The sequence below is a fragment of the Anticarsia gemmatalis genome, chromosome 2 (assembly GCF_050436995.1).
Source record: "Anticarsia gemmatalis isolate Benzon Research Colony breed Stoneville strain chromosome 2, ilAntGemm2 primary, whole genome shotgun sequence".
Lineage (NCBI taxonomy): Eukaryota > Metazoa > Arthropoda > Insecta > Lepidoptera > Erebidae > Anticarsia > Anticarsia gemmatalis.
Window position 1 is genome coordinate 9,822,939 of NC_134746.1, and position 26,054 is coordinate 9,848,992.

The following is a 26,054-nucleotide window of genomic DNA, read 5'->3' on the forward strand; positions in this document are numbered from 1 at the left end:
TACTTAAGCAGAATTGCGAATCATATTAATTTAAGATCTGTCTTTTTTACGTTAAGGGATTGTTATCAAGAGATACACAGGTAGGTACCTACTTCCTACATCATTGAAAATTTGAAAATAAGTAAACAATTGCAGTGCAATTTATACTAAGTACTAGTTACTTGATTCAATGACCACCTAAGATAAAGTCACAAACAGCAGATGGGCCTCGGTTATAGAAACTATCGTCGTGAAGTCAGAGTCAGGGTAGGTACTCAGAGTAGTTATTTGGTTATCATCTTTTTCTGTAACAGTCCGAAATGTTGGTGTGGCGTTCATTAGCTGAAACTGACAGTATTTCTAATTGCGCTTTATTTACATACGTCATTGTGAGCTAGAAGCTTCACCTTCTCCAATAATTGCAACATGTTCACATCGTACTACATAAGAACTAAAATTGTGTTAAACTTTATCTATCCTGGTCATGTATACTGTAGACACACTAAGAGGTAAATGTCCTGAGACACGGTCGTGACGCCAGCGACGTTGGAGGAAGTGGTGTATCTTTGCCGGATTTCGCTCGACATGGTATGCTTCTCTCGTCACTAAGAACACAAGTCGTGTGATGCTATCAGATATAAAGACAGGTAGGCTTCAATTGTCATATCGCCGACACATGCCTGACTGACTGGGATATCGTCTGTAGAATTTGTTCTCTCTGTAAGTTATACCTTTTTTTTACTTGGTTAATGCATGAAATTGCATCCACGCCCGGGGGAGCGCTAGGGTATGTGGGGCTCTCCGAGCCAGAAGGGCAAGGCCTACCCACTAAACCACCAAGGTTGGTGGTTTAGTGGGTGGTGTTGTTCCTCCTCCGCTTATTAGTGCCGAGGCCGCGGGATCACCCGAAGGTACGCGACCGCGACCCCGACTCTCTAAGTTATACCTGCCTTGATTTAGAGCCTCCTCCATATATTCTAGCCAAGACTTGTTTGAGAATTTTTCGGCTTGTATGTTAAATATTGAAATAATACAATACCTATCTATACTTTCTAGACACATTTGACTATGTTTAGAAGAAATGCTGTTACATCATATTAGTGGTCCATTTCAGTTGTATGTGGAGATCAAAAACTAACTTTATCCATCTAATCATATTATGGCTCAAATATCATAAACTAAATGCCAAATATCGTCATAACTGAAGCCATTAATAAACCTAAACCCTTTCAAAACTTTCTGGGCGCCTCGCAATAAAACCTTAATGTGTTTATGCCTGCTTCACGAATTGGGGGAAAATAAACAAGATTTATTTTTATTTACACATTTATTACATTTGCATACAACAGTACACAAGTATGAACAGGTCTATAATAATATTTTTACATTTATATACATGTAATGTCCTGGCGCGAGACCATGAGGCTAAAGGAATGTATGAAACTAGATTTATTTCCTAAACATTTTCAACACAATAATAATTATTCAATTGAAACCAGTAATAATTTATAAAAAAAAAAATAGATATAGATAGATATAGAAGCTTGACTAGTCTTAAGGCACGTACAGACATAATAATACATTAGAATAGCCAGTGTGCACGCAAAATACAGTAGTCTGTACTCATAGTAAAATCTCTTTAAAATCGATGCACATACGCCTCATCGCTCGCGTGCCAGGCTTTAATACTAAATGCCACAATAACACGATTAATGTGAAACACTAGGTACATCTCTACTTGAAGGCGCGACCACTTCTCGTTAGCCTCTTCTATCACAAACATTCCAACATATCCTATTCTAATATCAGTCGAAGTTTCCGACAGCTCGCTACATTCAAGAAACAATATACATCCAAATAGATGCTACAAACATCATTATTTTGTAAATAACGATAGAATACAATAACAGTATTGTCGATATAACAAGATACATAGGTTTGTGTATAAAAGGTACATGTCTAAAGATCGCGTGCTATAGTGCGTCCGAAATCTATTATTTTAAATCAAACTGTATCGAGATACAGCTGAATCTAATAGCTTGCCATTTAGTTGGGCTGACAACAAATTGCATTATCACAAATTAGTTAATAATAATAAGTTTGTTTAGACATAAAAGTCAGGCTGAGAGCCAAAAACGCGATCTGTTTTAGTCGTTTGATTACAAGATTACATTTAACGCTTGAACATTCCCCAAGTTACAATAAATATATAACGCATTCAGCAAGCGTTCGTTTTATGGTCTCGTATCGTAATTACAAATCAATTGGACTATTCTTTTAAACTAATAGTAATTCGAATTCATCGACTCATAGTCATTAGTCAATGCTAAGCATTAAATAATTGAAAGCAATATAGGTACATAGTAGGGAACATATTTACACAGGCGCTTATATCACAAGATGGCGGCGAAGATGAGGCGCGTTCAAAATGGCCGACCGTTCTGCGGTCGCTCAGGCAGCTTCGGCGGCATGTTGCTACCCGGACGGCTATCAACATAAAAATAATACATTTAGAACATACTTGGCAAACAAGAGAAAAACTATGCTCGTATTTACAGTGTCATCTAAATACATTATTTACAATGATTCTCGATAGAAGTGGGGATTAAAAATGAAAATAAAGGGGTTGTATTAGTATGCGTTTGAATTCAAAAGCGAACTTCAAGACAATCAATACAGTACTATCTTTATTAACGCCATGCAAACGTTCTACAGGATGTTCGGAAGAACAAACATCCTACAAAATATATTTGAACTCTAATGGCAATTATCCACAAAACCGCAGCATATGTATTGTCCGATACGATTACCGTTGTAAATACTATTTAAATCATTTTCATTATTAAGTTATCATTTATTACTCTTTCACTGTGTGATAATTGTGAACGGACAAACGATTAATCTCCGCATTTTAAACAAACATTTTGATAAATCCATACACGCATGAGAACTAGCAAGCTTACGAAAGACTGCACATTCAATAAATTACATTTGACCGACAAAACACATAAAATGCGAAGTGGACCCTTGCCAAAAAACAATCTTCTCAACATGCTACCTAATAAATTCCAGATAAATAATAAAATGAGCAATGATAGTACGTATTTGGTATTTACAGTAAATACTAGAGAGGTAGTAAGTACCTATTACATGCACCAATATCAATATCAAACGCAAGCACAGTATTGTACCTAGGCACGCGATTAAGCTATTTAATATTTCAATAAGAATACACTAAAACCTATATACCATGATTTTAGTAACCATAGTATTCTCTTAAGATTCTTTCCCAAAAAATCTTAAGTTAAAAAGGCATATGGCATGTACAAAACACTGATTTATAGTCCGTTTACGAATAATAATTTTCCATATTGTTCTGTTAATAAATTCTTATTGAAATATTTCTACAGGTATACAAACTCAGCTTACCTAATATTACATCCTGCAGATAGTAGTATAATATTAGTATCCAATACTGTTAGTATCATAATGGAGCCAATGGGCATTATAATTTCCAAAAGCTACTGGAATAAATTAAACGTCTTTAATACACATATAGCATTTAATTACTCTATTTATACAGCATAAGATTAACAATATTCATAAACTATATCAAATCCAACAATCACTGCCTATACCTTTTTCGATGGTACTAACGCTATTAACAAGATAGAGAGAGCAAAATGTTAAATGATCGATTACTTTGTATATCAGCTAATATTGATAGAGCGTCGAGTATAGCTATATAGCGTTAAACACTTCATTACGTGTAGGAACTCGGATAGCCGACGTGCTCACACGTGCTCACACGTGCACGCGCACGTACACGTGCACGCCGCTACTCTCGTCTACTCTCATACCAACTATACGTCCTCAATGGTAATTTGTCATGTATAAATATATCATCACAATAATGATATACAGAATCTCCGCTACGAACTCATGTCGTCCCCGCAACTCGTAAACGATGAAAGTGGATGCAAGATGATTCCATGATTAAAATATCGATAAGCTTTTTATATTTTTAATAACGTATTCATATTGTATCACCATCAATAAAATGTTCTAATAATTGACCAAAGATATTGCTAACAGCAACAATATTTATGAGACAACTGCTTTGGTCTTATCCATTATAAGTACAATTTAATTTTACATACAAACGTTAATCGATAGATATCTCGTTATGAGTTCATAAGTTACGTGTCACCAGTGTCCTCTAATACCAGATTATACCGATATAGTTGTAAATATACAACAACAAACAAGCTGGGTACAATTTAGAGTAAATGCATAAATGTTAAATACGCATCGTCGCTACTGGAGACGGAAAGAGATATTAAGACGAGCGTGTCAAAGTTCTAAACTACTGTAACACCTAGACACTGACGTGAGTACATGTTGCAACGACTGTAACTACGCAGCTAGATCTACGCGACAATATGTATGTGCGGCAACATCAACCAATTAATCGTGTCTTTACCTCGTGTACAAACAACTCTAGCACATTACAAAACAATATGATATGCTCGAGGCCCCGCCCGTGCCCCGGGAGCCCGTTATACCCTCCGCGAAACAATTCATCTAATATCCAATATACACCTATATTAAGCCACTGAATGTAACATTTACAATTAATCGTAACATAAATTTAATTACATCATAATTATAATAATTCTGCGACGCGTCCGCTACATTCGACGTATGCATCGTTACATAATCATGAAGCACTCTGGAACAATACTTCGTCCACAGTTTAATACTGTTCATATCGCTATAGACAATTTCGTCGTGTTATTGTGTTAGGGTGACGGACCCTATGTTCATTAAATAATTACAATCTAAATTCTATTACATAAAGCAACAAGTACAAGAGATAATATGTATTTATGAATACAATTGTGCAAAATGTTCATTGCCAACGACGGAACCGCTAATTGTTGTGGCAGCTATATTTTTTGCATAATTTCGTTGACGCGGCGCCGACATTGTTGGCACTGAACACTACGCAGACACATCTCGCTAGTAGCGAAATATAGCCACTGGAATGTCCACAGAATACCTATGCCACATTGGAATTGGTAACAATACATGTACAATATCATGTTTATATTCATTTCGATTATATCATAGACTGCGTGTGATCTTCGTGATTTTCATTATTTGTTGTGATGTTTGAGCAAACTCTAATTTAGTTTTGAGGCATATTGGCCACCAAAAATAAGGATTATTTACAAAATATAACCCATTACATTAAAATCGTATAACGCTACGGTAACGTTGGTTTAGTATCACAAGCAGAGTTAATGGTGCGCTACAATATCGCACGGACACACAACTGAAACACATTACAGCTACACTGATCGGACAGAAAGCAATGTTGGACAAACATAATGCGATCAGATGTCTCAAGGAAAGTTTAGTTCACACTAAACGTTCAAGCTGTTAAATTTACTTTTATTGTATACACAACAATAAAAGCATAGAAAAATACGTTTAAAACATCGCTTAAAATCACACCGAAGTTTTAAATCAAGTATCTCCTTTGCACCAATTGTGTAAGCGATGTTTTAAATACGAGTACAACACATTCATTATATGATTAAGTATGTATACAGAACGTCAAGAAGAAATGGTTATCAGGACAAACATTATTTGTAAACGTGGTCACTTCTGAACAATGACTTTTTATATGGAGTGAGTTTCTACAAGTAACAAATGCATACTATGAGAATGAGTGAATCTGAGATCGATGTACACTCACTAGTTCGGCATTGGGGATAAGTCAATAGTGATATGTTCGTCAGGCAGTTGAATCGTTGTCGCCACTACTGATATGTCTCAGTTGGTGACTGTATAATGGGAGGCAGGGGCACAAATTAAATAAGTACGAGACGCGAATTATATTAACACGTGAAAATATTTTGTGCTCACGACTACTAGGACATGAGATTCGTTTGTCACTTGCACGTACACGTAATACTTAAAGTATGCTTAGATAGGACCAACTATCTGCACTTATTCAAAATGTGGTAGAAGTGACGACGTTTATCAAACACAATGCGTACATACAGTGGTGTTATACAACGTAGAGTAAACGCGGGTTTACTTGAATCGTGCGAAGGCTGAGCTCAGTTCATTGATGGCGGCGTTGGTGACGGCCTGCCCTACAGCCTGGTTCACCTGCTGGCGCATGTGAGGTGGCATCTGGTTCATCGCGCTCGCCAGCGCCGGCCCGCCGCCGCCGCCCGGCCTCCTATTTAGTACATCGTGCTCACATACTTATATTGTAACACAAATTAAACACAAGGGGGAACTATATACAGTTGTGACTTGCCTTTAGCTCGTCATTTGTTGTCAGCTGCTCGGTGAGAGGGCAGTCACATCACAAATAAAGGATTTTTCGAAAAAACTAAACAATGTGTGAGTACATACAGAAAAAGTAAGATTGTGTATTTATAAGCTGTCACAGCTTCTCTGTAAGACATCTGGAGTAATGTAACCGCCATAATATTGCATGTATTAGTTTGTATAACAAGGCGCAAAATATATAATGATGTTATTTGCAGCAATAACTCTTACAGGGCAACTGTGAATGTGTTAACAAAGGTTTCTTTATGAATATAGAATGATACAATATAAATATGAAGAAGCAGAACAATATTTCATTAGGAGTTTGATCACCTTGCACGAATTAGTCCTGATACAAGTTGTAATTTTATATATTTTTAAACATTACGTTTACTAAGACCACTATTGAATAACAAAATAATAAAAGAGTATTTAGACAAAAACACCTGAAAACATGAAAATCACGAAGATCACACATAATTTAGTGTAAAGATAAGCATGCAGTGCTTTCATATTTCATTAGAATTATAATCGGGGAAAACCATTTGTTAATTGCACCCAAGTTACGGACAATAATTAAGAAGCAATCTATTGTTAGCCAATCCATTGTAACGTTCGTCACATTAACACATTGATATTTGAAGGTAACTAGTATGAGTAGATGTCTAATATCATATAATATTCCATAGTTTATGTAAATCACGTATCTATCTGTAGGCAGCCTGCATTGTTCGATGAGTACACAACCAGTTTCATCAAAAATATAACTTTCGGAAACTTCATTACTCATTATTGAATAAAAATATATCTACATAAACTTTTCAACGCATACAAAATAGCTTTTGTCTAACGAGAGGCTGCCGACAGAGGATTCATAGGCAGATCATATTATCTTTAATTTGTATTCTACCAAAAGGTAATAAATTCCACTATTATTTTAATAACTTTATGGAAGCAACATTTTTTTTTTCAGACGTTTCATAAGTATTCATCATTTACATGACTAATAATATCGTATATAACATATGTATAATTTATTTATAAATTTTTGTCGACATCTGTTAACTTAGTACAAGCGGGTCGCACATTGATCTTAGAAAAAGGAACAAACCGAATCGAGTGTTAGAACATAACGATTGTACAACGTAAAACTTGTCGTGTCATTGAACACGAGTACGGTTTCATGATCGTAGTAATGTCGATGTGTAATAAGTTAACATTGTCGTAGTAGTTAGTGCCTTACGCCGTAACGTAACTATGTTAGTGTGAGTTAGTGCGCACGCGCCGGCCCCTTAGCGCCGCCTGCAACACAACCACACGCTCAACACCGACACACTGGGAACTTTGTTATTCAACTATATTAATATTTAGTAGGATACTAACGACCAACATCATCTGTTAATATGTTATTACAAACGCGCTTGGAAACTATTATTGGACTATAAATACTCTTGCAATCAAATGAGTTATTAATTTATAAAATACGTATACAAGTTGTAATTATTATAATTTGTTATTACATATAATTACATAAGCTAAATATATAGTATACTGCAAATTATGGCTGTTACATCACCCACACAAATGCTTCCTATTATACTTAAGCAAAGCTCTCACACCGAGAATTATCGTGGCGGGCTAAAGCGCATTAATGCGTATTCATATATAAGTCCACAACAATCATTAGAGAATAAAATGTGTGCTCTTAAACTTCACACGACAATCAGATTTCCTCGACAGCATTCTCCATAATGGAGACCAAAAAGGAATCGTGGGAACATATCGTTCAGGTTCAAGTCTGAAACATGCCTCGATACACCCACAACATTGTAATCAAAAATGTGTATTAGTGGGAAGACATACAAAGCTAGTACTTACGTGGGTATGAGTGGCGCGGGCAGGCCCGGCTGTGGCGCCGGGCGGCCAGACGGGGGCGGGGGCGCGGCGCCGCCGGGCCGCGACGGCAGGGGAGGGGCGGGCCGGCCTGCACCGCCGCCGGGGGGCGGGGGCGCGCCGCGACTTCCGAGTGAGCCTGCAATGACGGAATACATTTCAACCTATTCAAGAAATCTAAAACTTCAAAGATAAGGAGAATTTATTGTTCTTCGATGGCCGTGTTAACACCTTTGTGGAATGGGACTCATAATAATATGTTGATACCTTGCTGTGCGGGTGCGGCTCGGCGCGGGCCGCCGGGCGAGGGCGGGCTGAGGCGCGGGTTGGAGTCGAGGCGGCTCTCCAGCCAGTCGTTCTTGACGGGCGGCGGCACGGGCGTGCTCACGGTGGCCATGGACACGTCGCCGATGATGTGCAGCGCCTCCTTGCACGCGTGGTACATGCGCAACATCTCCTCGCGCTTCAGCGCCTCCTCGGGTGATTCTTCCATCATTTGAGACTAGAATTTATTCATAAAAATATGTTACAAAACATAATGATTGATATAATAAAAACGATAGAATAAAATACATTTATTATCTAAACACATTGAAACAATGAATCATAATATTGTTTACCTGATCGCCTGACGCGTATAGATGTGCGAGCAGCTCTCCGTTGATGAAATCTTTGGCATTATTAATGATCATCATCATAATGGTCTTGGGTACGAGATCGCGCGTGGTCTTGGTCACGATGCGCATGTACGAGTCGACCAGGTTGCGGATCGTCTCCACCTGTCGCTCCAGCTGCGGGTCCATGCTGCTGGTGCCTGAGCTGTCTGAACTCTGCAAACAGAACGTTCACAATTACCGGAATGTCTATCATTGATATATTTTCAAAATCAGGGCTATACAATCGAGATTGCCACTAAAGACTTCAATAAGTCAGCATGTTTTTTATTCCCTCCAATCACACTATGCGACAAAGCTTAGTTTTAAAAATAATGTTTAATTAGTAATTTATTAAACAACATTACTTATGTTCGTGTTTACAACGCATGCGAATTGTAAGTTACGAAACATTCTGATCACTGTTACTTTTAGAATAAACTTATTACACTGGTGGAATCTCAATTGCACATGTGAATTCAAACGCAAATATTTTGAATGTTTAACTTATTGAGTATCGTTTAAGTAAAACAGCGTCTATATTCAAGATTCGTCTAGCGCTTCTGCCTGCTACCGCCATAAGCGAGGCTGTCGAACCAAAGGAGGCGACTGTCAAATCAAATGCAGATACAAATCCAATAGAAACCAACGATCCATGTTATTTTTGAGAAAAGCATGCGTGTTAATCAACTATTAAGAAAAATATTCCAGCCTTATTTCAAACAAATCAGTAAGTACTGACAAGCATGTTACTTTTTACGTTTTCTTACAGAAAATCTTAGCAAAAAATGTTAATAAAATCCTTTGATAGAATGTGTAATAAAATCATCAAAACTATTACTTTACTATTTTACTGCCTGCTGCAATTATTTTACAAGAAGTCCAAGCGATAAAGGATTAAATAGTTCAACTTCAATTGACTACGAAAATTTTGTATGATAATAAAATAGATGAGTAGCAAGGACTTTCAAAAGCAGCTTTAAAGGGTTTAGCATAATATCTTAAAACTAAAAATGATATTTATGATGATGTATTTAACACTGCCACTTAATAATTTTGCTTCACCATTAATTTAGCTAATTTTATCCTGTTACCCAAAGTAGAAAGTTTTTGATAGAACGGATTTTTCGCGGTATAAACAAGAATTTAGTATGGATGATAGACAAGCACATTTTTACAGCATGCTGCATCAATGACGTCATCTTCCGATTAGTATTGTAAGTTCAGCTAAAACTAAAAACGCTCAATCCAATGACCATATCAACAGACCAATCACACAGCTGAACTTATATTGATGTAGTGTCACAACTACTTACCGACGTACTACGAAACTATGAACACCGTGCTAGGAACCAATCACAACCAAAACCAATGTTACTTCACAATTAGACGCATCTGTTATGTTTTACGAGGCTCAGTATGTTTGTACAGTTAATCAGTTGCTCATGCGATCGTTTATAATACAAGATGTAATCTACCGCGCAGGAATATCGCACATCACCTCTGTTTACAATTTAAAAATCCAGCATACAAGCCTTAAAATACGATTCACTTACTCTTCCTTTATTTTCACCTAACCCCAGGGAAGGCAGAAATAACTAAAAATAAAAACATAAACATGCTAAAACAAAATTGAATACTTCCACAACAATGTAAAAAGGAATAATATTGAACAAAAATATAATTTTGCTACTTCAAACAAACGAAGCCCAATATTGAATAGTGCAGACATTTCAAAAACGCCTGACTACAATATATTCCAAGTTACATTAAATTATGAATAGAACAAAACAAACTACAAGGGAATTCCTAACTACCGCCTTTTATCTCTCCCAAGGTATGTTTCAAACCGCAGTCTATGGACAAATAAATCAATGCTCATGTTAGGGAATGCAATCCCAACTCGAGATCGTCAACTCGAGATCCCTCGCGATCAGAAATATCAATCCCGCGGGATCCCGAGATTTTCGGGATCCCGTCTAGTTAGTAAAAATAATACAATTCGAACGACTTGTTTAATCTATACTAATATTATAAAGCTGAAGAGTTTGTTTGATTGTTTGTTTGTTTGTTTGAACGCGCTAATCTCAGGAACTACTGGTCCGATTTGAAAAATTCTTTCAGTGTTAGATAGTCCATTTATTGAGGAAAGTTATAGGCTATACATATATCATCGTGAAAAATGTTACAAAAACGGGGAAAAATTTGATCCATACTCGCGTCACTTATGTGACGCAAGCGAAGTTGCGCGGGTCAGCTAGTGTAATATGTGTGTGATAGTGTGGTGAATGCAATAAATTATTATTTGAAAGAAAATAAAAGCCTTTATTTTTCAATATTACTAACAACGTAACATAATTAACAGGTGTAATAACATGAACATAATCAAAAAAGTAGGTGTAGCTCCAGGAGATCAAAATAAAAAGTAATCACATGGCATTTTGAAAGTAGCCTCTTATAATACAAAGTGTATCAATAGTACGAGCTTCTAATCGGCATCTTAAGTCTATTGCAATGTAGCCAGCTGCTGAAAATGCCCTCTCCGACAATCCCGAACGGGATCTCGTCATATTATGCTTCGGGATTGATCCCGAAAAAATACACGGGATCTCGCGAGATCGGGATCCCGCGAGATCGGGATCCCGCGAGATCGGGATTGCATTCACTAGCTCATGTGTAGCCATTAAAAAGTTATCTATCTCGCACGTTCACTCAAAATTTAATATAACTTGGAATCAGAGGATCCTAAACAGTTGCTGAAATTAATGTTCTTAAACAACAAAATGTTATTCCAACCTTTTTCAGTTAATATCAATAGTGATTTTATTAAGTTTTATTAGAGCCAGTTAATACGCAGTGGTTAGAGTCGTGTGGCGTATACATATATTATGGTTATGAGGTGCACAAATGAGTCTAACATCAAAATGACAAAACAGCACTCTACATTATCTCATGCTATTCGGCTGGAATGCATTTCAAGAAAATTAATTACATCTATTCTATTGTTAGCCAAAACATCAGTTAAACATGTTAATAAGTTATTACACGTAAGTTATTCTTGAAATTCACATGTATCAGGGTGTTTATAAGTGTGTGATCACAGTGTTTGCGTGATCAATGTACTTGTGTGGATGTTTCTTAAAGCCTGTATAGACAAACCTCAGTTCCTTCATTCTGTATAGCATGGCAAAACAACAGATTTTATAACATAAAAATTGACATATCGGGAATATATTTAAATATATGATACATAAATCACGATATTAAACACCATTATTGTTATAAGCAATATAGTAAATAAGCTCATAAATAAATAAGGGTATGCTTGGATAATATTGTAGGTGACAAAATATTTGAAGGGGGTATAAAGACCGGAATAGTAAGACAGGCAATAAGTGTGGTAATATAAAGTGATAGATGTTGTTACCTCGTCGCCATTGGCAGCTTCCGAGGTCTTCTCCGGGTAGACTCCAGCGCGCAAGAACGACGCCTTCCACGAGTCGACGTCGTCTTGGTTCTCACATGATAACTCCAGCTGCTTGTAATCCTGCCAACAAAAAGCACTCGTGTTAAAAACACCTTGAACATGAAGGGACACACACAGTTAGTAAAGTACACCTAGTCCTATGAACTCAAAATGTTGTTAGTAAATTAAATTTAATGTTATTTACCTTGTACACATTTCTGCCTTCTGGGTTGAAGAGCGCGAACATATGCCTGCGCGACATGAACCCTTGCTCCAGGTCCCGCAGCTTGAGTCCGTCCAGAGGCAGCATGTACTTCTTCTCTCGCTCCTCCTCGTCTTTGTACCACGAGATGCTCTCCGACGTGAGAACGAACCAGTAGTCTCGCGAACCTCCTATATAACAACAATGTTAATATCTGAAATTGCTCACAACTGTAGTATATTAACAAGCGTTTAAAATTTTGGACGAGTTTTATATCGTTATGCGCCTCTTTTACGTTGTAAAACCAAATTATTTATTTGCTTGAATCTTGACTCTTATGATGGCATCTTTCTATTCAACACATTTAACCACTGTTCATCCAATATGGCCTTTCCCTGGTTCGCGACGTGATACGGTCTTGAGCTTATCTCATCCTTGATGACACAGTTACATTTAATGCTCCTTTTACTAATCCTTTTTAATGTATATATATTTATTAAAGTTTCACATAACATGAAGATATGATTACCTTTCATTATGCCCAAGTTGTGTATGCACATGTATCCTTTCCTGATGACTTGGTTTCCTAGAGCGCGGTGTCCCGACTTGGCGGCGTTCTCCGACTGATTCTGAGCACTGGAAGAAAACGATTCGCTGAATTTACATCTTAAATAGGGCCCTATTCAAAACCACTGTTCCAACTTAAGTACAATCAAGTTGGTATCTTACTTGGCAAAACCGATGAAATCTTCGTGGTTCGTGTTCATGTAAGCCAGTTCGCAGTCAATTAGCAGTACCAGTTGATCTTTGCACATTTGTTCACGAGAACGAACGTGAGACATGATAATGCGTTCTGTCTCCTCACGCAACCTCGGGTATCGCGACATCTGCAATCATTCAATGTTTATATGTAAACAACTATCATACTTTTTATGAACTACAAACGGAAAACTGATAAAACATTAATAATTCCCAGTATTTGTTATTTGTTTTTTTATCTATATTCCAGAAATCAGCAAACATAAGATTCAACCAATCCATGTTTAGTTACTTCGTACCACCCAGTATTTAGAACGTAGATAAAATAACGATAGCTAATTTACTTAGTACATAAAAGATTGCGTTAGGTCAATTGAACTAATTGTGTAATTACCCTTTCAGTGCAGATACGGACGACGTTGGAGAGCTCCGACACGACCAGGTCAACGCATTTGAGACTAGGCTCCTTTAGCCGCGCTATCTGTTTCTTTACGATAGCCTCGAACGCCATGTCCGGTGTGAACAAGCCCACCTACGTAACACAAACATTATGTAATTACTCTTATCCTATTGTAATTACAACTGAAGAAACTCCCGTTCATAAAGACAATTACTTGCCAAGGATCAATGGTAAATCAAAGTATTTATCGAATTAAGTAAACGCGTAATCTGACAGCACGCACGCCGTGCTATGACCTTGCTTTACCAATATACTGCAATCAGTGTCAGGGGGTTCACAGATTTTTATATAAATATTATTTTGTAATATTCCTCTGCATAGTGGAGTTTACTTCAAGAGATATAGAGATAAATCGACTAGGTAATGATAACTATAGCTTACCCTGATACCGTGGATGTTTCGAATAGCGAATGCGATCTCTCTACGTAATTCCTTCTCGTCGAACTCCATTTTGACGATTTCGAATGGGAATCGTTCGTGGAACAGTCGGTTGATTTTGGCACCTCCAGACAATTCGTTAGTATTGATCTGTGCTGAACCAGAACCTTCGATCGTGCGTTCGAAATCTGTTTGCAGAGTTTGGATCATTCTGTAATAAAAATAATGCATCTGTGAGCTTTAGCCTTTCTTACATTTAGTTCTCAATTTGTATTTGAATTTGAGCCTATTGATTGCAGGCAAAACGATGCCTTTCGTTACTAAGCCAAAAGTTATTCCGTGAATGTCGTTATTTCAGTTAGTAAACACAAAATCATAACAAACTATCGAAAATATTGAACGTTTAACATAATTATTAGAGAAAGAAAAATCAAAAAGTATTTCATATAGACTGCCATTGAACTACTTACTGCAACATAGCCTTAGTTTTGATAGAAGGGTCGTCTGGGCGGAAGTGTTTGTACTGGTCGACATCTTTCTCCAGGGCGAGCAGTTGTTTCTGCAGTTTGTCGCGCAGGCCGGGCAGCGTGTCGCGGATGTGGTTCGTTAGCTGTTGGTTGAGCACGCGCTGCAGGTACGGCGTGCCCAGCCGGTCGGCCATGTGCCGGTACGATGGGTGACTGAAATATCATAAATGATTACTATTTTAATAACTGTGAGGGGACTGAATAATCTGTTAAGTCATCAATAGTCATCTACCATTTTAGACTGTAATTGTGTCAATACGAGAACTTCGTAAAGTCATGTTGTATGTAGCTTATTCCTGCAAGATAGTGTTAACTCATCTCACATCTATTTCATCATCATCTCACTCACCATCTATTTATTTATTTTTAAATTTCTTTTGAATAACGTTAAGACACTTAAGAATTAGCAAGGAAAGAATCTTTTAATTTTTAATTTAATATTAAATGCGACCATTCCAAAATGACCGAAGTTAAAATTACGTATAAAAAAAGTTAGTATAAGACATCATATATAAAAAAAACTAAAATCATAAAAGAAAAGACTAATAAAATTAGGTTCATAAAGAGTTATCGCGCGGAGCAAATTGCAATCGACAGAAGTGGGTCAACAAGATAGGCGACAACAACCTACATATCGATATCACAGCTGTAGGCATGCTGCAACATCTATGTACTACAAGAAGCGATCAGTTCCGCCACTGATATAATTAATCGTACCAAGATTACGTATCACTTGGGTGGTCCCAGTTATGGATTGATGACACTATCACTTCCCTAGTAGCCATGTAGGGTAATAAGCGATTAACTCGCCAATATGTAAGACATTTTCGGCATGACTTTCAGGCAGGAAAAAAAATAGTGAATGCAGATAATAATATGTTGTGACAAAAGGAAGTTATTTGAATAACACTGGCACAATAGATTTTTCCTCGTATACAAAATGCATATAATAATAGTTTATGACGCCTACGCTCCGTTTGTATTAGCGTAGCATTATGCTGTGTATTGTATCAACATAGACACGAGTTACAGGGTGTTTCGAGGTCACCTACCTAAGGAAGAACTTTCTCTCAGCGGCGAGCGCGGCTGCGATGTCCTTACGTCCATCGATATCCTTCTGCGACCTGTTAACGACGCCAATGTAACCGCGACGCAACGGCAACAGTTTGTTCTCCAGTACATCGCGTGCGTCTGTACCCTCGTCCATCAAGTCCAGTTTGGTGATCACACCAATTGTGCGGAGACCTACAGACGAGCAAATACACAAAAATTCTATAATAATTTCCGTGCTAATGCATATAATATGCTGCACTATTCTTATTCAGTTTTCAGAAATAACTATAAATAAGAACTATAGATAATCCATTTGAAACAAATACGTATCTGCGCATTTATTCATTACCGCTTCCGTTGTGCATTCGCGCAGCTGTATGCTCAAGGGAGCGGAAAACGGTGTCCTATATCATAAAGCCATATGTTATATTGACGAACAAGGAGTGCACTTCACCCCTTTTCGATGTTATGTTATTATTGGTGTAAACCTTTCTGAATGTTGACATTATTGTATAGTAAAGTCTGGGTTGATAAAATTTGTAACACTATTACAATATCGTAAGATTTATGATATTACTTAAGTTAAATGAACTTCAAAAAGATATTATAAACTAACCTTGTGGGTCGACTTCCTTTGCAAGTTTCAAGGCATCGCTGTTAGCCAAATCGGTGTTGGCTGGCGTGACGGCGAGAATGAGGCATGACTCGCGTCTTATGAACTGAAAGATCATCCCTTTGATCTGTTGTTCAATGTCTACCGGCTGGTCACCGATAGGCACCTTTGTAAGTCCCGGCAAGTCTATCAGGGTCAAGTTAAGTACTGCAAGGCAAAAACAGAAGGTTTAATTGCTAAATGTCCTAGTGAGAATAAATATAAAGACAATATTGCCTTAATCTAAACATGAATGTGGCTTAAGTGCTAAGAACTAATTATAAAATACTTAGTAATCAACAAGTCAATTGCATTCGTTATAATTATTGCTATACTTGAGTTCCGTTATCTTTAAAGTGGCAGTTGTAAAGGTATTCTATAAAACGAATTCTAGTATTTTTTTATCACAATTCTAAAAAGCCACGATGTGCCTAAAATGAGCCATCTTCATTTCATAGTTAACTGAATGATTATAATTATTATGAGAAAGCATGACATACATGTCCACGAAGCGTAAACGATAAGTTGACCTATAAACCTGCGGTGCATGCCAAAATATAATTTTATCGCGTTATCTTGAGACCAGCTGAATACTTGCTGGACGCTTTAATTTAGAAACGATTGTGACCGAAGACTAATTATCAACAACAAGGTCATCATTATCGATTAATGAGACGCTTCTTTTAACAACAATAAAATCTCGTAAGAATTTTTTTTTTGTTTCCATAAACACGGGAGACGGGTTTTTTTGGATACTTTTTCTCCAATAACTCAATCATCTGCGTTGGAGTCAAACTCCATATTTCTTTTTTTTTACAGTTACGTCAAACAAGGTGCGTCTGGCAACGATTATCGTTAAATTGTAAGTTCTGTTGTTATTATTGTACAGTTCTCTATTCTAAATTTAGCATTATGTAGTTGAAATAGTTTCACGCGAAGAATACGTAGCAAAGCAGATAATATTGTATTACCTACGTGATAGGAGGAGATAACATAAGATTTGCCATTATTTGACGCCTCGTACTCAGACATACTTCAAAATCGTTACTATCAGGAATGTACTTTACTCTTGGCGTATTTATGCGAATAAAATCTTTATTCTTCTATTATAGTCTCTTGTTTTCTTAGAAAACGCTACCGGTATACATTTTATCGTATTGTCTTTAGTTCCTACGCAGAGAAATGTTAGGCATTAAACGTAGAGCGTTATTTACGCTATCACGTTTTCCATAATAATTTGTTTTATTCTGGTCATTGTATTTGACATAAAGTGGAACAGCTGATATGATATATTTTTACAATAACAGTACTTAACTATTACACTTCTTAAATAGGAAAAGATTATCTTGTAGGTCAATCAAACTAGATGTAGAATTTTACATAAGTATCGCAACAATCTATTCAATAATCAAGATTGCCTCATTAAAACATGATAACAAATACATAGAACATAATATTTTATACTTATTTATGTGAGTTATATCTGTTGTTGGGTACATGGGTAATTACAAACCCATTATATTCGGGGTCACAGAAACATAAGATTTTCCTAGAGTTTTTAATACCTACCGACCTTCTATCAATGCATTAACGTGTGCTTTTCATAGCCTTAGTTTCTAGAACATTACGATTTTAGACTAAGAGTTCATATCTTTTGACTAGTAAGTTCTCTACATCTTAAAGTATAATAAGAAATTATTTTTACAATGCTGGTTTTAGGCCAGAATGTAAACATACATGATGTCCGACGTTGGTTTTGTCGCCAGGTCATGACCTTTACATCAGTAGTATCGATACATTTTAAGTTAAACGATAACTTAAAATAATAAAAACAGATCCGACTCAAATGGAAACTACAGATTGGTAAATGACAAATTAATGTGCGCCTTATATTGATATATTATTTATAAAACCTATAATTATAGTGACAGTGTATAATAACAAATGAAACGTGATAATACATTATCAATAACTGGTCGTTGGCTTATCTAAAGCATTCTATTATACACTGAGTCATTATTTGTATAGGAGGAGAGATCTTCGTCATAAAGCCGAGGCTCACACAGTTATACGCGTCATAATTCCACGTCAAAACGTCGCTTGTAGTGTAGGGGCTCATATCAACTCTGTACGTTTGACTTTGTTGTTCTTTGTCGTTCGCATTTCAGTCGATGTGCGTACGCGAATTTCGATGTTAAATTTTACGTAAGACTTATGTATGTTCGATTCAAATAATGTGAGACATGATGGTCTATTAAAATTTATTGTCACACAAATATTCCATTTAATATTTTATTGTATCAATCAAAATTCAATCACATACGAGTTATGTCGCGACATAAAGATAAATAAGCTAGAATACTACTCAGTATACATATTGTCAAGAGCAATATTTTTAATTGGAACTCTACTTATATCTGTCAAAGGTGAACGACTGGCCTTGCCTTGCCATTGCTCTCAAACATTTACGCCTTGACTGTTGTCCGTACTTGCTGATAGCGTACAAATAAGATTTAAAGGGAACCTCGTATATTGAAACAACTCCGAACCAGTAACGTGAATATGATCTCTCTTCCTATTAACGCTTAACCCTCATTAGAAATAAAGACGTGATATTATTTAAAGTTTATTATGGTTCATATTGATAAGAGTATCACGCGTTCGGAGGCCAATGACACATTATTTCGTTAAATCGACAATCTATAACGTCACGCATGCGTACCAAGATGCTTCCGTTTCCGTCCTTATTTTTAGCGCATTGTACCGGGCTTTTTAAAAACGTGTTGCAATTGTATTCAGTATCAATACTAGTCTAAAAAGATAACTTACCATTGGGGGAATACACGCGGAGATTGATCGGCACGGGTGATATCCCCTTGTTGGAGCCGGTGATCCGATCGGTCTCCCCCTCAATTTCAGCCCGTACTTCATTGAAATCGACAAACTTCTTGCCTTTGCAGTGAAGAAACTCCGCATATTCTAAGGTAGAACAAAACATGTTATGTTACATTTAATAGAGTTAATAATAATAACAAAACTGCCATTTTTAGGATAATATTATGATTGGTTATGTTCATAATAACAATTACAATTGTTTTCTCTTTCCTCAAATTGTAGATAATAAACACAATGTCAAAGTGAGGTTGCAATCATGCAGAACGGAAGGCTAGTGACCTGGCGCGACCGGAAAATCTTCACAGAAACGAAACCTTTATATTGTTATAATAAACATAAGAACTCTTAAAACAAAACTGTACCCATTATTTAGTCCGACTAACATTTTCGTACAAAAAGAACACAGTAATAGCCTGTATTAGTAAGCCAATTAGTTGTTTTAACATTCAGAATATAGCTGAAGGTTAATGATCATATTTTGCACAATAATGAACTACATCACTGAGTTGAGTTCATTACACGTTTTAAGCACTTTCGTTCGTATATCTCTGCGTAGTATTACCTGCATTTGCATTTATGAGCTGGAGAATCAAGGGACGTCGTGTAACTATTCCAGAACCTCTGGGCAAGAAGTCTCTGTAACAAAAAAATGTAGTCAAAGTACCTCAAAATAAGTACAATTAACTAACGGACCTGCCAATGTTGAGAATGACCAGCTAAACGCATTTTTGTTGAAAATAAAACGGTATCTTTACCACAAAATTAAGCCTTAAGTAAAGTTGTCTGATGTCACGCAATTTGCTCAGATGTAATCATAGTTTCATAGTGATAAATGACTCACAAGGCAATACAATCAACAGAGTGATCTAACAAATTGTTACACATAGTTTGACTATCATTATTTTTTTTACTTTAAAAGCTATACCCTTGTTTATGTTCTACGTGAATCACACACAAGGAACAGGGGCTCGGGGTACAGCTAACTAGTATAGATCCTTAAGAAAATCACACAACTTCAATATCGTAAATCAAGTCCTTAATAATGCACTGAATAAAAAAAATACTGTTTTATAGAAAGACGATCGATAGACGAAAGTCGATATGAGTCATGTCGCTAAAGACTGTTTTTCATTGAGTCTATATGCCAGTCTCGGATACTGCCATCTCGGTAAATAAAATATAGTACAGTTAACATCAGGCTACGAACTACGGGAGCGAACAAATAATACAAATTATAACAGCAAATAATAAAATTTTAAAAATGCTTGTTTCGTAGTTTAAGTGTAGAAGACCCTAAGGAAAATTTGTAATCATCCAATAGAAACATTGATTTATGAACATAATTTTGAACGTAGTAAATCAATCACACAGTATGTTCGTGTATTGATCAATAAGTCGAATGGACACTATTCATGTGTTGACTCATTGTAATTTTCCCTGTACGCGATTATAGTAATGTTTATAAAGCTTGATTAACTTTAATTACTAATAATTATATTTACGGTATTCATGTTTTCCATAAGCAAAAGACATGATAACAATAATGTACGATCGCATCAGTATAGTACTATTACAAAGGCTTAAAACGATGTCTATGTAGTTAAGGTTTAATGTCATAGCAGATAAGCTGAAAGGATAATAACTGTTTGCACGATTATACATTTTTTAGCTACCGGTAAATTTAAAGTACTGCTTTGATAATGTTCGTAACATTAATCATGTTCAAATAAAACATCCGCACATAGAATAGCAATCCTAGGTAATCGATAATGTATGGATGCGAATAATAACAATTATTATGGGTCCGATCATATATTGACAGGCGTAATTAGATCCTTCACTTGTTTGACAAGAACCAAAATAGGTAGAATGGTATAGATCATAGATTCCGAACGGGGGCGATACCGCCCCTTAGTTGGTGCTGAAGCGTTTCGTGAGGGGCGGAAGCGAGTTCAAGAACACATAAATAATAGTCCCATTCTATTAACTATACAGAAATCAGGTAATTCGGGAGCAGTTTGGGATTCGAGTTGACATTGAATCAAGCCAGTCATATGCTGTTAAGAAACGTTTATGCTCATGTATAATTTTTCTTAAGAAATAGAATCAAATTTTAACATCTGTTTTACAACAAAGCAAATAGGTAATGCTCGTATTGCGATTTACGCACCCTTCGCATAGTTACGCACAATTTTCGAAGTACGTAGTAGACCTTCTTTTTTATTTAAAAGCATATAATAAAAATTGAATTTGCAAAAAGAATTTGTCAGAGAACTGGTATGACGAATAAGTACAATACATTTCTTGTAACCATTGCCTTAATTTCAAGTAGCAAGAATACAATTACATCTACATGGACATGAAATAAACCACAATGACGTTGAATAAAATAATCAGCAGTATTTGTGCGAAAACACTTAATAAGAATTATGACTCAGGCATCATTTATGTTGTGGAAACTCCTGATACTGAATGACACACACCGAATATTAAGTAGATTTTCACATAAAAAGAAATGCTATTCTATGTTAAAGATGTAGGATCAAAACTGTGACCAAACATTAATAACACCACTTGTACAGAGAAGCAGAATGTTATATTTAAAAAAAGCAATTTGCAACAACTCAGTTGTTCAGTAATCAAGATACTACACATGCTATAGAGATTGCTGCAACATCTACATATTTGATTAGAAAGTTGCAATGATCACAAATGTGTTAATCCATTGCTAGGATATTATCAATCAACAAGGCAAAATGGCTGAAAATATATGAGAATACATAATACTAACAGCTACTCAAACCAAGTATTAGTGCTTCACTTTGAGTCGGACAATTTTGGGCTGGTGTTTGATTTTCCAGAAAGCCACTATTGCCACACAAGTAATATCCTCAGAGCCGGAATATAACTACAGTCTAGTTTGATTGAAACCAGCAAACAGCACGGGTCCTAATACTATTCAACTTTGTGCACAATACACAGGTACACTCTCTACTCCATCATTTTCATAGCCCGGTAGGATGAATAATCAACACAGCCAGCAAGAATGTCACAATCAACCACAGCCACAATATTTGGACAATGATGACAAGAAATTTAATTAATGGTCACTGACTAACTGCAAAGAATGGGTTTAATAAGCTGTTCAAGACAATAAAGGGAACAATCATACTTTGAAAACTGTAATTGAATTTGCAATTAAATCAGTCAGGATTATATTTGTAGGTGTGTTATATTAATCAATAAACGCAGTACACTGACATTATTATTTACATTATGTTATCTGAAAGTATAGATAGACTACATATGCTTGCTGCTAATCTAGTTCTTACTAAATGACTGATTAGTAAACAATCATTTAATTGTGATAATATTTACTATAAATATATTAACAATTTTACAATTGTTATCTGTCCAATTCAACATACTTTGCACATGAAATTGTATTATCAACTCACACGGGACACAATAATGAATCACTAAAAAGGCAGTCTGAAGATTTCAAGATTTACTTACAGGGCTAATAATAATGTTTACCCAAAATAAAATCACTCTGATAATTATAAAGTTAATTACCTAGCCTTAACTTTGTTATAATATAATTTCAATAATAATTTAAAATAAATAATATGTGCTTAAGAAAATTATAACTTGAAGTGATCATTGACCTTTGATGACCATGTTTTTATAGGTTTGCCACAAATACTTATTTGATAATTGTTCCACTTTTGAAAACAACAGGAGGTAAACAAAACTCTATTTTTCTACCGGTAAACAACATTGATCATATTGCTAGTGTAAATCAGCAATTTAATATAACTTTTTTAATACACAGTAAATTCTATACGAGAAAAAATGTTTCTAGCCTTTCTTGCCACAATCTTTTCTAATGTAGGAATCAAAGTAATGTTATGTGTCATAAACATAATGATAAGAATTTGGTAAAAGATACCTATTCCAACCAAAAAGGTTTAGTTTTGGGTTGAGAGTAACATGCCTCACACAATTCATCTGACAATTTATTAGGATATAATAATAATTATACCTATCTTGTCTCAGTGAACAAAAGACCTACCTTCATACTTTTTTAAATACTTTTAATGTATAAATTTACCATTCCTCTACTCAATTAATGGATCGTTTTGTTTCAAACTTGTGAAGCCTAGTCAGCCGTTTGAGACAAGGAATTTTGACAACAACATTTAAAGCACTAAATAATACAAAAGCACTGCTGTTTTTTTTTTACTTGGTTAGGCTTCACTTATACGCATGACTCATTTCAAATTAAAACTTGTAAAATCGCTGGTATCAGTCTTATCTCTGTGGACTAGGGAAGTGCACTAACAGACAATAAAGTAGCTTCTGCAACATCAATTGACTTTATAAACAAAGGCATTCCTTCTGACATCCTCAACGTCTTTCGCTGATATTTGCATAAGACTTATTAATTTCCGCTAGGATTTGAAATCTTACCTGCCTACAAAATTTTCTAATACCGAACTCTTTCCTGCAGACTGACCACCCACAACTGCAATTTGGGGAAGATCTAAAGACATGTGCACGCCCATTTGCACAAATGCATCTTGCAATTTGTTTACAATAGGAATTAGCTGCTGCATTCCGAAATTTCCAGCCATTTTTTCTATGATACATTAAACTTTTATCACTTTAAAACACTAATAACACTTGCTCATCATCAATTCATCATCGAACTAATTTATTTTTCAATATGGTGGTGGGTGGTTACGTTACGTTTCGATTCAGCTACTGTCAAAAAGAAACAAAGCGTAGCGTAGCTCTGAACATTTCAAAACATTTTCTGTCTCTGTTCCGAAACCAGCTTTGCTCGTATAAACCTGAGACAGATGATAGATTATTGTTCGCTTTGTAAAGCACCTACAAAAATAAAATAAGGATCAAAAAATATTATGTATTTTATTTAGATACCTTCAAAATTAGAGATTCTTCTTAAAATACTACATAAATGAAAATAGTTATTGGTATCTATGAATGAAGTGCCGTCTGTAAATTAGATGCTCCTACAACCATTGACATTTAGAGCATTAGTAAATCAATACAACTCGACATGCGCACTAAATCTAGGCCAGCGGCCAGTGTATAAAAATATCGAATTTATAATTTTTCGAAATAAGGTAATGACAGAATTAATAAAACGTAAATGATATAATTTTATTTCGCAAAATTGAAACGCTTTTTAATGTTGCCATAAGACTAATATTCAAAACAGGTCGGTGGATCGGTATTAGAAAATGCAAAGAAGTTTGAATTTCTAATTATTAATGATTTTCGAGCGTTCAATATTTTTTATAGGCATGATATTATGTTCACGTCTATGGTATACTATTAAGTAAAGTAATCAATGCTGGGGTCTGAGATCTTACGTAATTTTTGTGGAGAGATATTATTTGGCAGAAGAATAAGATACCTGAGAAAAATACTATCTAGTAAGATTTGGATTTACAGGAAGAATAGATAAAATACATTTGTTGATTGATATTCTAAAATATTTTCAGGACAGACCAGATAAGTAGTTTTAATTCAATGTGACTATATTTTGTCCGCGAATTTTATCATGAAATTTATTCACGACCTCAGTTGGCTGTTTCTAAAAAAACAATGATTACGTGCTTATACATATTAGAACTCACCTGCCTACAAAATTTTCAAGTACAGAGCTTTTTCCGGCAGACTGTCCACCCACCACAGCTATTTGCGGCAAATCCAGTTGCATATGCACACCCAACTGCGTAAATGCATCTTGGAGTTTATTAACTATTGGAATCAATTGCTCCATCCCCATATTCCCGGCCATGGCTGCCGGTTTTCTCTAACACCCCTTGTATTATGAGCTTCTCCGCAGATCTTCGCCTACTGATTTTTCTTTCGTCAATATGCGGCAAAGACTCTATGCGCAGGCGTAAATGCAGAGAAAAACAATGTATATCTCTCTCTACACAATTATTACCACATAAAAGTAGAAACATTTTGATGTCTAAAAAAGTACTATACTAAAATTGACTATTTTGATAATATCTTTAAAAAAACCTGAACTGAAATGTATATTAAAAAGTAACTTGATACAATACGTAATCATAATGGAGAATGTTACTAGGTATGCCAAATCGCTTGAAATTTTGACTCAGTAAAGCCTGTACATGTACATGAAAACTAGTTTTTGTTTTAGTCAAAAATACCAAGTAGTTCTGATTTTACAAGCATTCAAAGTTTCAAAAAATATCGAGTCCCGCTAACAGCGTGACGTCATAGTACACCATGCCGCGCGGGTCGCGTCCTGCTTAATATCAAGTCTCCAACCGTAGATGTAATAGCTTATGCAGTATTTTGTTGTGTTTTCATCTGCTTATTACATTTAAAGTGTAATAATAGTAAATATTATTAAAAAAGACTATGTGAGCCAGACTTAGCGTAATGTACAATGACGTCACACCGACTCGCGCGGTTACAACTTGTTTAACTTATAAATCGGAAACTAATTGACGTATCAAAGTAATTCTTTCACTAGTATTTTTTATTTTTAACAGAGAATATGGAGAGCTAATAATCCAAATTTGTTAACATTCTCCATTATACAATTTTTATATGCAACTGAGTAGGTATTCTGCTTGTTAATTTTGAGTCTTTAACAAGTATTTGTATAATAAATTATTGCTCACTAATTTTAAGTGTCTGTTTTATCCATAGTGCGCGTGCTATACCTATAAATAGTGCGCCAGCTCATTAAACAATTTGAATTTATCGTGCACC

The 26,054-nt window shown here is 35.7% G+C and overlaps 1 protein-coding gene across 16 annotated transcripts; it reads right to left on the reverse strand.

Annotated features, from left to right (window-relative positions):
* Positions 1-1,293: 1,293 nt before the first annotated feature.
* On the reverse strand, positions 1,294-25,150 carry shi (dynamin-1 shibire). 16 transcript variants are annotated; one of them, XM_076131208.1, is made up of 18 exons: positions 24,938-25,150; positions 19,831-19,904; positions 19,203-19,352; positions 16,338-16,541; positions 15,721-15,913; positions 14,612-14,821; positions 14,145-14,352; positions 13,698-13,835; positions 13,274-13,431; positions 13,074-13,180; positions 12,548-12,735; positions 12,304-12,423; positions 10,433-10,474; positions 8,844-9,053; positions 8,491-8,725; positions 8,209-8,362; positions 6,089-6,235; positions 1,294-2,466 (listed from the first exon to the last, which is right to left on the reverse strand). In XM_076131208.1, the coding sequence occupies exons 1-18, from the start codon at positions 25,099-25,101 to the stop codon at positions 2,403-2,405; spliced, it is 2,766 nt and encodes a 921-aa protein (XP_075987323.1). In that variant the 5' UTR covers positions 25,102-25,150; the 3' UTR covers positions 1,294-2,402. The 16 variants fall into 16 exon arrangements, with proteins under 16 accessions (XP_075987323.1, XP_075987353.1, XP_075987306.1 ...); XM_076131238.1 differs by lacking the exon at positions 10,433-10,474 and adding an exon at positions 12,036-12,050; XM_076131191.1 differs by having other exon boundaries at positions 13,074-13,198.
* Between the last annotated feature and the right edge of the window lie 904 nt (positions 25,151-26,054).

What these genes read in the sequence shown, in the direction of transcription:
- shi (XM_076131191.1), bottom strand. Translation starts at nt 25,101, where the DNA reads ATGGCCGGGAATATGGGGATGGAGCAATTGATTCCAATAGTTAATAAA. An exon ending in AAAGGAAGTCGACCCACAAG is followed by an intron (nt 15,914 to 16,337) that starts GTTAGTTTATAA and finishes GCTCGTCTGTAG; the next exon opens with GTCTCCGCACAATTGGTGTG. An exon ending in AAGCTGCCAATGGCGACGAG is followed by an intron (nt 10,475 to 12,303) that starts GTAACAACATCT and finishes TTTTATTTTTAG; the next exon opens with TTATTTCTGCCTTCCCTGGG.